Below are 12,036 nucleotides of genomic sequence, written 5' to 3'. Positions count from 1 at the left end.
ATAGCTAAGTCACTAGAATTGTCCTTTTCCTCAGCAGGCCTTCACATCCTTGCAGCTCAATCTGAACTGTCACAATGTAAGCCCGGCAGCCAGAGTTCGTTTTTTTGCTACATTGCTGTCTGTGGCAATGAGGTCGAATCAAGTTTCGTTCCCCTTCATCTTGGAGGGCAGAAATCTGATCAGGACAAAGCTTGTTGTCCAATATGATGATGCACTTTGTATGATGGATCATTCGTAAATACAGTGAGAGCATAAAAGAGTTCATTGGCTGAAGGGGCTTTTGCCCCAATCCTTCCATTTTTAAGGACCTTTAGCAAAGCTGTACTGAAAAGGAAAAATAGACAATTCTTGAGGACTCCTGCGTGTGAGGACATGCTGCTGTTATTCTGCCACACTCCCCTTCCTCCCAGGGCACATTTTTTCCTGTAGCTCTTATCGCAGCTTTAAAACATTAATAATAGAGCTATATTATGCAGTATCAATTTCTCAATTGACCATAAGCTCCTCAAGGGCAGGGGGCCTGCCTTATTCATCTTTGTATCACCCCCGCAAGCACCTGACACACATCTCAATCAACATCAGTGGAATTGAATCTAGTTGAATTTATATCCTAGGCCATGGTGCCAGAGTGCAGAATGGGATTGGAGCTGAAGGCAAGTGAAGCATTTATTTCCTGCTGCTGAACTGAGTGCTGTCTTCCTAGGAAATTCAAGTCACCTCATCACCCATGAGGCTTCCATTTCCAGTCTATGGGGAAGGACAGTTCTATTGGTGCCTTTGAGTGAAAGTCCTTTCTCCTAGTTCTTAAAGATTAGTAAAGCGAGGCAATCATTCCAGCATCTTGTTGGTTTATTTGCTTGGGGAAAGTAAGCTGGAAAGGTGAATTGTGGAGAAGCTGCCTTGGCCTAGCTGGACATATTTTTTTGTCCCAGCTAAACATAGAAACATATTTGTTATTTTCCTCCCTGTTAAAACTCTTTGTTTGACAAAACTTTTTAGATTATAAATAAAAAATAAAGACAAAAAAAGAGTGCTGAAAATTCTCCAGGTGTCCAAGTCAGGCAGTCCGCTGAAGCTTCTGTATATTTGCCCTAATCCCTCCCATACCCAGGCAAGATAGATATTAATTTCTCCATTTACAGTTGAGGAAATTGAGGTCCAGGGAGTTTCTATGGAGAATTGGGGTTTGGGAACTCAGCTCTTTTAGGATTCACTACACTACGAAGCTTTCCCCTTTCTACTCCCTCACGTTAGAGTGTGTGTGTTTCCCTAAAGCCCTGTTGCTGCTTCTGGTTAATTTCCTCGATTTCACTTTTTCTAGATAAAATCCAGTTCTTCTCCAAGATCTCACACTCCCTCGGCCGCCTCTCCCCGGTCCCAAGAAGGGCCAACCATTCCTTAGCTTAAGTTCAGAGTCGCGGCCGTTGACTCAGATTACCCGCTCCATTTCAACCCTCCAGGTCCGCGACCAACTCGCGTCCCTCAGGCTCCTCCGGGATCCTGGGGTCGGTGCCTCGGCCCCGCCTTCCCTACCTGACACTCGCAAGGCTAGGGGGAGTCGCAGCCTCCGCCCATCGGCGCGCCTGCCCTGCCATTGGCTCCCCGGGCTGCCCGTCTTCTCCGCGCTCCGTCCCGGAGGCAGGTTTTGCTGTAGAAGCCGCAGTCCCAGCGGCTCGGGCGCAGCGCGGGAGGACAGTGGAGCGCTGGGCGCAGACCCAGCCGGCATGTCTTGGTGTGCGGGAATCCCTGTCGGCCTCAGGGCCCGGGCGGCTGCTAACTTGGTGGAGCTCTCCTGCGGCAGCGCCGTGGACATGTAGCCGCCGGCCGCGCTCCCCGCAGTCCGGGAGCGACAGCGAAAGCGAGCCAGAGCCGAACTGAGAGCGCGCTGCGCCCCTTCGCCCCTCGGGCAGCACTTTGGACCCAAGAAGGAAATGGGGGAGAAAGTTTCCGAGGCTTCGGAGCCGGTGCCCCGCGGCTGCAGTAACCTCGGCGCTGGAACTCCCGCCCCTGCGGCAGCGGCCGCGTCCTCACCGGGCGCTTCCTCGGCGGAGTCCTCCTCGGGCTCTGAAACTCTGTCGGAGGAAGGGGAGTCCGGCGGCTTCTCCCGCGAGCAGTTGCAGCCGCCACCGCCGGGCGGCGCCATGGGCATCCGGCCTCCAGCCGCGTGGGGTCCGGCGCGCTGGGGCCCGGATCGCGGAGCTGTTGTGCCGCCGCCACCCCCGCCGCTCCCCGGAGGAAACGCGCCGTCGGGTCTCGGGGGCAGTAGCGCGTCCCAGGAGGAACAGGACGAAGAGGTGGGTTCCCGCTTCCCTAACTTTGCCCCCTCAGAGTCTCCGCTGCTGGGCGTCCTCAGCTCTCCACCCTGAGCGCGGGCGGTGGGGTGGGGGACATCCTGACTTGGCAGGGGGAAGAAACCCCTAGGCGCGCTGCTCCAGCCCCGGATAGTGACAGGTAGTTGCCTCTCAGTGGGCCACTAACTTGCCGTGGCTGTTACCTCCGTGTGTGTGTGTTCATATTCTGCCTGATAGTGCGCTTTTTAAAATGTCAAAACCGCAAACTACTGCCTGTATCAGCCTCTGTGGGTCTGTGAATGGATATGATCTGGATGTCTTTCCTGTTCCCACAACTGAGATCTTATTATCTGAAGTGGGGGCTGCTTCCCACCCACGCTCTTGGACCCAGGGGAAGGGTGCAGAGGATGGGGTGCCGCTGGGAGTGGTATTTGCGAAGTTGCACAGTTGGATTCAGTGGCGCCCTGGGATTGCTCGTGGGTGGATTTGGGTGGTTCCGGTGGCGTCTGTATCCCCTATACTCCCGGAGGAGGACTCCCATCACTTGGCCGGTGGCGCCGGAATCTCCCATTTGGACTTTTTCCCAGGGTGCCCTGATGCGCGCTCCTTGCCAAAGCGAATAGGGAAGCGTCCACCTCCCTTAGGGGACTTTATCAGTACTAGTTTCTTGAAAGGATTTTCGCCCCAAACTGTGGACACTGAACGTATAGCTTTGTTATCTTCCTAGTAGTTTTCTGTGGCTTTTGTGTGTGTGTGTGTGTGTGTGTGTGTGTGTGTGTGTGCCTCTGGAGGACAGTAAAGGAAGCTTAAGTTCTTCCTGGCTTAAGATGGTAGATTGTTGGGGCGCTTTTTGTAAGGAAGTCATCTTGATCAGGCAGGACAGTAAATAATCACCCTATCAGAGTCTCGTTGTGAATTTAATTTCTCCGCACACAGTGAAATTTTCCTCATCTCTGATGGGATTAACTTTAGTAAGTAATTGACTTTGTCCCTCAGAAGAAGCAAGCTGAGAGCAGTGCCTGGCAGTAACTTCCTGGGACCCTAACCTGGAGGCAAAGTCTGGATCTGGCACAAGTCAGAGGAGGAGGGTCCTAGCCTGGCATCAATGCAACAAACCTTAAGGTGGTTGTAGCTAAGCTTCTGGCAGTAACCATGACCCATTCACAGGATGCTGGACAGGTGTCTGGAGGCCTGCTCTCTAGGAATGCTGCTGCTCTTGAGTTGTGAGACTGTAAGTGAGTTACTCCTCTGAGATTCAGATTATATAATCTGTAAAATAAGGGGGTTGAAATGCTTTATCTCAATGTCTTGTTCCTGCCCAACCTGGTCACACTCCACTCCCTGTTTCTGATCTGAAATGTAGGATGGAGTCAGAATCAAGAGTGACTCTGGAACTGTTATCTCAGCACTTGGTGGCTAGGAGTTAACTGACCACAGCCACCATAAAACTGCCAGCTGACAGAGAGATGACCAAACCCTGAACTGTACCAGTGTTTCTAGCTGGTTATGTCTCCTTTTGAAAATGCCAGGCAAGTGTGTGATGTCTGTCTCAACTTTTCAAGAGCTGAACACACGTACGACTGGTAACTAACAGTATATACTAACTTAATGATATACAACTAGATCCGAATTAAGTGTCAGCATTGGTGGAGAATGGTAGAGTCCAGTATCCTGTTTTTGTTTTCCGTTTAGCTAGGAGGATGCGTGTGACTTGAGTGATACAGTCTTGAAGGATCTAGGTGGGGGAAACTGGAATCTTATTACTTTTGATCCTAGGCTCAGGATGACAGTGTATGGCTTTCTTGGAAGCAGATACAATAATGATAGCTTATTTCACAGGCAGTGTGGAAATGATTAGATGACTGAATATGTGCTGTTGAATGCCGTCGAGTCGATTCCGACCCATAGCGACCCTATACAGCCTTTCCTAGGAGCAACTGGTGAGATTGAACTTCTGACCTTGCAGTTCAAATGGCTTTGCAGTCTGGCGCATTAACCCACAGTGCCACATCAGGATTCCAGATGATTGAAACACATGACTAAATAAATAATGTTGGTCAGTATTTGTAAAATCTCTGAATTGTACACTGCTTCAGTATTGCAGTTTATTGTGTAATTTAACTTGTGGCACAGAGTGCTGGAAATTGGCTAGGAGTGAAAAGCTTGATTTACTCTGAGAATTTTATGGTGAAATGAGAAATATGGAGCTTTTTTCCAACCCCTGTAGGACAAAAGTGATAGTCTTGGTGAAAATGGCTGAAGTGTAGAGCTCACTTTCTTTCCATACACTGGTAATGGTATTGTGCAGTAGTTCTGAACCTTTTGGGGGATTTTAGGACTCTTTGAGAATCTGATGAAGTGTACAGATTTCCTCCTTAGAAAATGCAATTGTAAATACCACCCCAAAGGTTCAGAAACAATTATTAGGAATACTCAGTTTAGTGGGAAGACCTGGGTTTGATTTCTAGGTCTGCCACCTAAACTTGGTGTGAGGTTGTGGACCATTCAGCTTCTGGAAACCCCAGTTTTCTCACCTCTTAACTGGGATTAAGAGCTCTGGTAGTGTAGTGGTTATGAGTTGGGCTGCTAATCTCAAGGTCAGCAGTTTGAAATTACTAGCGGTTCCTCTGGAGAAAGATGAGGCTTTCTGCTCCTGTAAGGATTTACAGCCTCGGAAACCCTATACAGGGTTGCTATGATTGAAAACCGATTCATGGCACATGACCACCACCCACCAAGTGGGAATAATAGCAATGGAGTTGTTAGGCATTTTGCAAATACTAACGAATTTAATTCTAACATTGATCACTAAGTAAATATTAATTGGTTATAAAATTTTGTGACATAGGAGTATAAACTAGGTCTGGCCTGTTATATTTCATTTATGCATGAGTTACATGCTACCTATTTTCAGCGAACCTAAGACTGTGTCTGGGTAGTTTATTCCCACTTTATTAGTATCACCTGTTGTTGTTAGGGGCCACTGAGTTGTGTGTATAAAAGAACACAAAACAGCCAGACACTGTGTCAGTCTCACAACTGTTGCTGTGTTTCAATCCATCTCACTGCACGTCTTCCTCTTTTTCACCAAGCCTCCTCTTTGCCAGGCATGATGGGTTTCTGGCAGTCCATGGTACATTCAGTATTCTTCACCAATACCATAATTCAAAGGCATCCTTTCTTCATTGGTCTTCCTTATTCACTGTTCAGCTTTCTCATGCATCTGGGCTATTGGAAATACCTTGAGTTGGGTCAGGCTTAGTTCTCACAATGACATTTCTGCTGGGAGTTTTCACCTGGGACACAGAGTTTATTTGTATTGGGTTGTATTATGGCAGTGCTATTAGTGTAGAGTGAGTTATTCTATAAAGCAAAACATTGAGTTTAAAGCATTCAGTTCATACCATAAAATGGAAAGTGCTTTACTGCATACCATAAAATTAAAAGAGGTTCATTTAGACTTAAAAATTGTTAGGTCTATCTTGGGAAATTCATTACTGCCTAAATTTTTTTATAGTAACTTATTGCATTAATTTTGAAAAGCAAGAAATTTCAGGTTTCTATGTGTTATTGTAATGCTATTTTTCCCCCCTTTGGTGGGACAATCTGTTCAAAATTGTTTTGAATATATATAGTAATGTCAATAATCTTTGACCAGCTTCATATTTTATCTTATTGTCAGTATTTGTACAAATGTTTTATACACTTAAAACGGCTTTTGGTAGGGCCCCTGGTGGCTCATGGGTCAGTATTTGTACAAATGTTTTATACACTTAAAACGGCTTTTGGTAGGGCCCCTGGTGGCCCAGCTGTTACCCAAAGATTGTGGTTCAAATCTACCCAGCTGCTCTATTGGAGAAAGAGCTAGTGATCTGCTCCTGGAAATAACAAGCCTAGAAAACCTTGTGAGGTAGGTCTGCTCTATTACATGGGGCTCTGTAAATTGAAATCAGCTTGACAGCACCTCTCGACCACCACCACCACCTTTGGGGATTTTATTTGCACTTTGTGGGGGATTATGTAGAATACCTATACTTTATCTTTTTTTTTTTAAATAAATGTTTTATTGTGAATTTTGTGATAGTTTACATGGGAGAACATTAGTTTTACATTCATTCTATCATATATCATTTTCATTGCCATGGTTAAAATCCCATCCCATGCATCATCAACCAACTAAAGTGTGTACCCTGCAAACCTGCCTTCCCCCGCTCCCCGGTTGTCAGCACACAGCCCCTCTCCCTCTCTGGATCTCAAGTCCCTAGCCACTCCATCTCTCCATATCATCGTCTCTGCCTCCATCTCAGGCCTCACTTCTTCTCTGGGTAGGGTCCCGCTCTCCGCTCTTCTCCATTGTTGGTCCCAGGGCCCTCCGCTCCTAGACTGAAAAGTTAATCACTCCCCTCCTTGCTATAAAATGTCCATCTTTAGATTTCCAACCCTCACAATCAGTCCTGATAACAATTATTCATCATTGCATCACAAGAGACCCATCTATATTTCGTTTCATCAGCCCTTCCTGGACAGGCTGGACACCACTCACTGGAGACTCTATCTTCCTCCACACCCTCTGGCTCTAGGTTCCCTCTTGAAAGCTTGTAAGCCAGTCACTTCTTGCCTCTGTAGTCCCCTCCTCCCCCCGTTTTGGGTAGCCAATGTCCAAGTTGCCCATCCCTGTCTACTCTTTATGTGGAGGGGGCACCACCACTTTTTGATGTTTTGAGAATAATAGTTTAACTTGACAGTGATTCTGTTCTGCATATTTCACATCAAACGTATGTGCATTAGAGATGAGGGTGTACCTATTTGCTTACACAAACTGTGTCTCATTTCTGCCACTTGTTCCCCAAGCCTCCAAGCCTATGAACTTGGGGTCTATGCATATTGAAGTGTTGTTGTTTTGGTTAAGTGCCGTTGAGTCAGTTCTGACCCAAAGCAATCCTATATAGGCTCCTGAGGAGCTCCGGGTGGGTTTGAACTGCCGCCCTTGTGGTTCAAACTGACCTTACAGTCTAGTGTATTATTCTGCAGTGCCACACAGGCTGCATTTGGCATCCTGGTGTGGCACTGTAGGATAAGCACTGTAGTGGTAACCGTAACCACACTGTCATCGGTTCAAACCACCAGCCACTCCTCAGAAACCCTCTGTTTCTGTGTGTCAGATTGACTCGATAACACCCAACAACAATTGCTTACATGCATTTCTGTACTGTCCCTTCCTGAAGCACCTTATAACACCTCTAGTAAAGTACACGTGTGTTTTGTAATTGTCAGTGAACCTGAGGGGAAGAATATCATCTGCTTGCCTCTCACAATGCCTCAAGCTTATTAACAGGGATTCAGCAAACATGTTGAATGAATGAGAAACAGTAACATCCTTGAAAGTAGCTACACATTATTTTGTCTGTTGTGAGTGATGATGCTCAAATCTCTAGATCTTTCAGCAAGGAAAACTCATATACCCTGGTAAAAAAATGTTATGATCAGATTTTCTATGTAAAATTTGAACAAAATAAAACCACCAAGGAATCACTCAGAACACTTTTGAAGGGAGATGTGAATGAACTTTGCTTTTCATTTTGTAGACTAAAACTTGAAACTTTCAGAGATTCTTAAAAAATGGCAGAAAAGGGCTTAGCAGTTGAGAGGATTTTCAGCTCAATATAAGGGCCTTATTTTATTGCCATAAATTGGGCAATCAGTATTAAAAATAAAAACAATTATTAATATGTAAGTTCTTTTATTAAATGATGCATGAGTATGAAGACTGCTTTTAATGTCATTGTGGGTTTGGGAGGATTCTCCCACCTGCTAGTATTGCAGTAGATGCATTTCTAGTGTTTATTAGTTAAGAGAATAAATAGCAAAAAAGCAACTATGAACTTTGTAAAACATTTCATTGAGTTTATATTTTATTAACCATAGCAGCTACATCATTGAAGAGCAGTAACAAGTGCATAAATCTCAGCATATATATTATTTAGTCTACTTTTCGACTTAATACTTCCATCAATCCTTGAACAAATACAATTAAAATGCTCCTGAAAAGCGAGGGTGGAGGTACCTCAGCTTGCTTCCTTTGGACATATCATCAAGAAATACCAGTTGCTAGAAAAGGGCAACATGCTTAGTAGAGGGTCAGCAGAAATGAGGAATCCTCAATAAGGTGGAATGGCACAATAGCTATGATAGTATACTCAAATGTACCAACCATGATGAAAATTACGCTAGACAGGAAAGTTTCATTTTGTTATATATAATATGAATTGCAGCCAATTTGATGGAAACTAACAGTAACAAAACACTTCCAGAACATTCAGGAGACTGGGAAGTCAATCAGTCATCCAATATACTTATATACTGAGCTTTACTCTGTGTGAGACATTAACCTGGGCACTGGATAAGGCAGAGATAGTTTTAATTTCTTGGTGCTTATAGTCTAGTGGGGGAGATCATTATTAAACATATGATCATCAATTAATTGGTTTCAAGTGTGGTAAATGTGGTTCAAGGCAATGTGTAATTCATTTAGTCTGGGAGTAAAGGAGTGCCTTGCTGAGGATGTGGTGTTAGAGCTGAAATTGAAAGGATGGACAGAGGCTGGTTTGGGAAAGGGAAGAGTTTTGCAGGGAGTAGGAACTGCTGGCATGGAGGTCCTGAAGCAGGAGAGAGCATACTTGATGTAAGGCACCGAGAGGAATACCAGTTATTTGGATTGAAGGAGAGAAGCAACAAAGAGACATTACCAGATTTGTATTTTGGGAAAGGTAGCCTGCGTGAACACTAATGAATACTGATAATTGAAGACCAGATGAGTTGTGGAATGACATCAAGGAATCATACATGAAGTAAGCAAAAGGTCACTGATAAGGAAAGAAAGAAAAGACCAGAAGAGCCTTTGAAACTTGCTCTTGAATATAGAGTATCTAAAGAGAATGATGATGTAAGAAAAAATGAGGATGTAAAATAGCTAAACATTAGACTTCAAAGGGGCAGCTTGAGAAGTTACAGTAATCATTACAATGAAATGTAAGGAGACCCGAACTTAGAAAACCAAAAGGGAAGAACATTGGCAGCATTTGTCATATTGAAAGAACTGAAGAAAAAATTCAGTTTTAAAGTTGTAATATTGAGGGGTTCTGTGGGCAAAATTGAGTCCTGGTGTGGCACTGTGGGTTAATGTGCCAGACTGCAAAGTCCGTTTTAATGGCAAGGTTGGTGATTTAAGCTCACCAGTCACTCCTTGGAAACCCTCAAGAAGGTCGCTATGGGTCAGAACTGACTCAACGGCACTTAACAACAACAACATGGGCAAAATATTAAACAATAATGGAAACATCAAAAGAAGATAAGATGGAAGGAGTAAAGAGTCATTCTACCAAAATGAATTGGTTGACAGTCAACAATTTCAGGAGGTAAATATGATCACAAACCAATTGTGTTGAAGAAAGAAGTTCAAATTGCACTGAAAGCATTGGTGAAAAACAAGGCTCCAGGAACTGATGGAATTAGTTGTTGCATCAACAAACAGATGCAACATTGGAGGTGCTTATTTGTCTATGGCCAGAAATTTGGAAGAAAGCTACCTGATCAACTGACTAGAAGAGATTCATTTATGTACCTATTCCAAAGAAAGATGAACCAACAGAATGTGGAAATTATTGAACAATATCAGTATCACATGCAAGTAAATTTTTGAAGAAGATCATTAAAACACATTTGTAGCAATATATCAACAAAGAGCTGCCAGAAATTCAAACTGTTACAGAAGAGAATGTGGAACAAAGGATACTATTGCTGATGTGAGGTGGATCATGGCTGAAAACAGAGAATACCAGAAAGATGTTGACCCATGTTTTATTGACTGCAAAAGCATTTGACTAATGTTAAATCGCTAAGTGTCACCTTGAGGACTAAGGTGCACCTGATCCAAGCTTTGATGTTTTCAGTCACCTTGTATGCAAGTGAAAGTTGGACATTGAATAATGAAGTCTGAAGAATTGATGCTGTTGAATTATGGTATTGGGGAGCAATATTGAATATACCATGGGCTGCCAGAAGATAGAATAAATCTGTCTTGGATAAAGAACAGCCAGAGTGTACTTTGGACATATTATCAGAAAGGGCCAGTCCCTAAAAAAGGAAAGGGTCAGTGAAAAAGAGGAAGATCTCAATGAAATGAATGGGCACAGTGCCTGGTACAGTGGGCTTAAACATGAAAGATTGTGAGTTTGTTGTACATTGAGTTCCTGTTACTCAGAAGCAACAACAGACAGCATGAAGCCCACCTGTAGAGAACTGCTAGTTTAAATGTTTGAGGGTTGAGGATTACTTCTTAAGAAATAGTGTGTTAGGAGGCAGGATAGGGATCATTCCTGGAAGTTCAGATGCTCTAGGTAAATATGTATAGAACTTAGTAGAAAATAATTTAGATCTCTTCAAAAGAATATCTTAGTGTGATTATTGATACTACTTTTCACTATGACATCTTTTAAGCCTATTTTTTTCTTGAAGGAACAACTTTATAACGGATTTGACAAGAGGGTCTTATGAATGCTCATTTATACGGTAAACTGCAGGGAAACTTTTAGTTGAAGTGAATATGATGGATAACAGTCCCAAAGTTGTACTTCTCTGTTTATAGACAGTATGGTGTTTATAAGCTAAAACACACTGAGAAAGTATAGCTTATTGCTCTAAGCTTTCTTAGAGAAAGAAGGGTCAGTATTAAAGAACTAAAGCTTTCTACTTGTAGTCTGTGGTACGTTTAGGTATTGCCAAATATTAATATTTGGTCAAAGTTTAGAACCAGTGACAAAGGCTATGCATCCACTCAGACTTAGTGTACACAGGGCAGGTGACCAGTTTCCATTCCGTTGTTCTCCTGTAGAACATTTCTGAAAATGAGAAGGGCCAGGAAATAGGTAACCTGACATCAGAGAAAGTTGACATGCATCTTAAAGGAGATGATTGTAGTTTTTTAGACAAAAGACATGTCTGGTGTTTATTCGTGTTGTTACATTCCATAGTTTCCTTGAAAGGGCTTGTGTCCCTTCTGACCATAGCAATTAATGTTTCTCCACTCTGGTGTCAGGGTCTGTTCTGTCTAAGGATCCAGACTTCTGATCCTGATTCACTTATTGATTGTGTGACTTGGAGCAGGTTATTGATGTTGAACTTGTGTCATCAGCTGTATAGTGGAGACAACAATATTTATTTCAAAAGGTTGAAATGAGAATGAATGCGATTTTTAGCAGACTGCCCAACATAATGCTTGGCACATAGTTAATACCCCATTCTTGGTGTTTGCTACTAATATTTTTTTTGAACAAGTTGGTTTATGAAGAATGTCAGTACCACTGGGAACCAGCAGAAGCCTTCAGGTCTCTTCCCTGGTGGATTATGCCACCAGCATATTTTACTCTTCCTGGAAGGCGCTTTCACTCATGAGTAGATACATGTATAACAAAGTTATCACTTTTAATTTCATGGACAGAGCATTTCTTACGATGTACTAACAGCAAAGCTTTATGGTATATGGTACATTAACCCATCTATTAATACACTATCTCTCTTTTGCTGGTGGCACCTGTTCTTAGTGTAATTTATTAAACAATATCCTAAAAGGCTCTAGGAGCATGTTTGAGATTAGTAGCTACTTGCAGTGTTTTAATGAGAAGGTAGTGTGTCAGCAGCATGGTGAGGCTAGTGAGAAGGCGTTGTGCTTCATTTAAGCTTTCTCAGG

General features: G+C 43.4%; 2 protein-coding genes across 2 annotated transcripts in view; one reads left to right on the top strand and one right to left on the bottom strand.

Annotated features, from left to right (window-relative positions):
* Window positions 1–1,931: 1,931 nt before the first annotated feature.
* Window positions 1,932–12,036, top strand: part of MAST4 (microtubule associated serine/threonine kinase family member 4) — an 880,190-nt gene continuing 870,085 nt past the window's right edge. The window contains exon 1 of the mRNA XM_006870995.1: window positions 1,932–2,294. Coding sequence (XP_006871057.1) covers window positions 1,932–2,294 — 363 coding nt within the window. The remainder of the gene's footprint in view (window positions 2,295–12,036) is intronic.
* LOC102825909 overlaps window positions 2,832–12,036 on the bottom strand; it is a 56,747-nt gene continuing 47,542 nt past the window's right edge. The window contains exon 3 of the mRNA XM_006870988.1: window positions 2,832–2,957. Within this exon, the coding sequence (XP_006871050.1) occupies window positions 2,832–2,957 (126 nt within the window). The remainder of the gene's footprint in view (window positions 2,958–12,036) is intronic.

This window comes from Chrysochloris asiatica, unplaced genomic scaffold (assembly GCF_000296735.1).
Source record: "Chrysochloris asiatica unplaced genomic scaffold, ChrAsi1.0 scaffold00157, whole genome shotgun sequence".
Classification (NCBI taxonomy): Eukaryota; Metazoa; Chordata; class Mammalia; order Afrosoricida; family Chrysochloridae; genus Chrysochloris; species Chrysochloris asiatica.
This window is presented reverse-complemented; position numbering and strand designations above follow the sequence as displayed.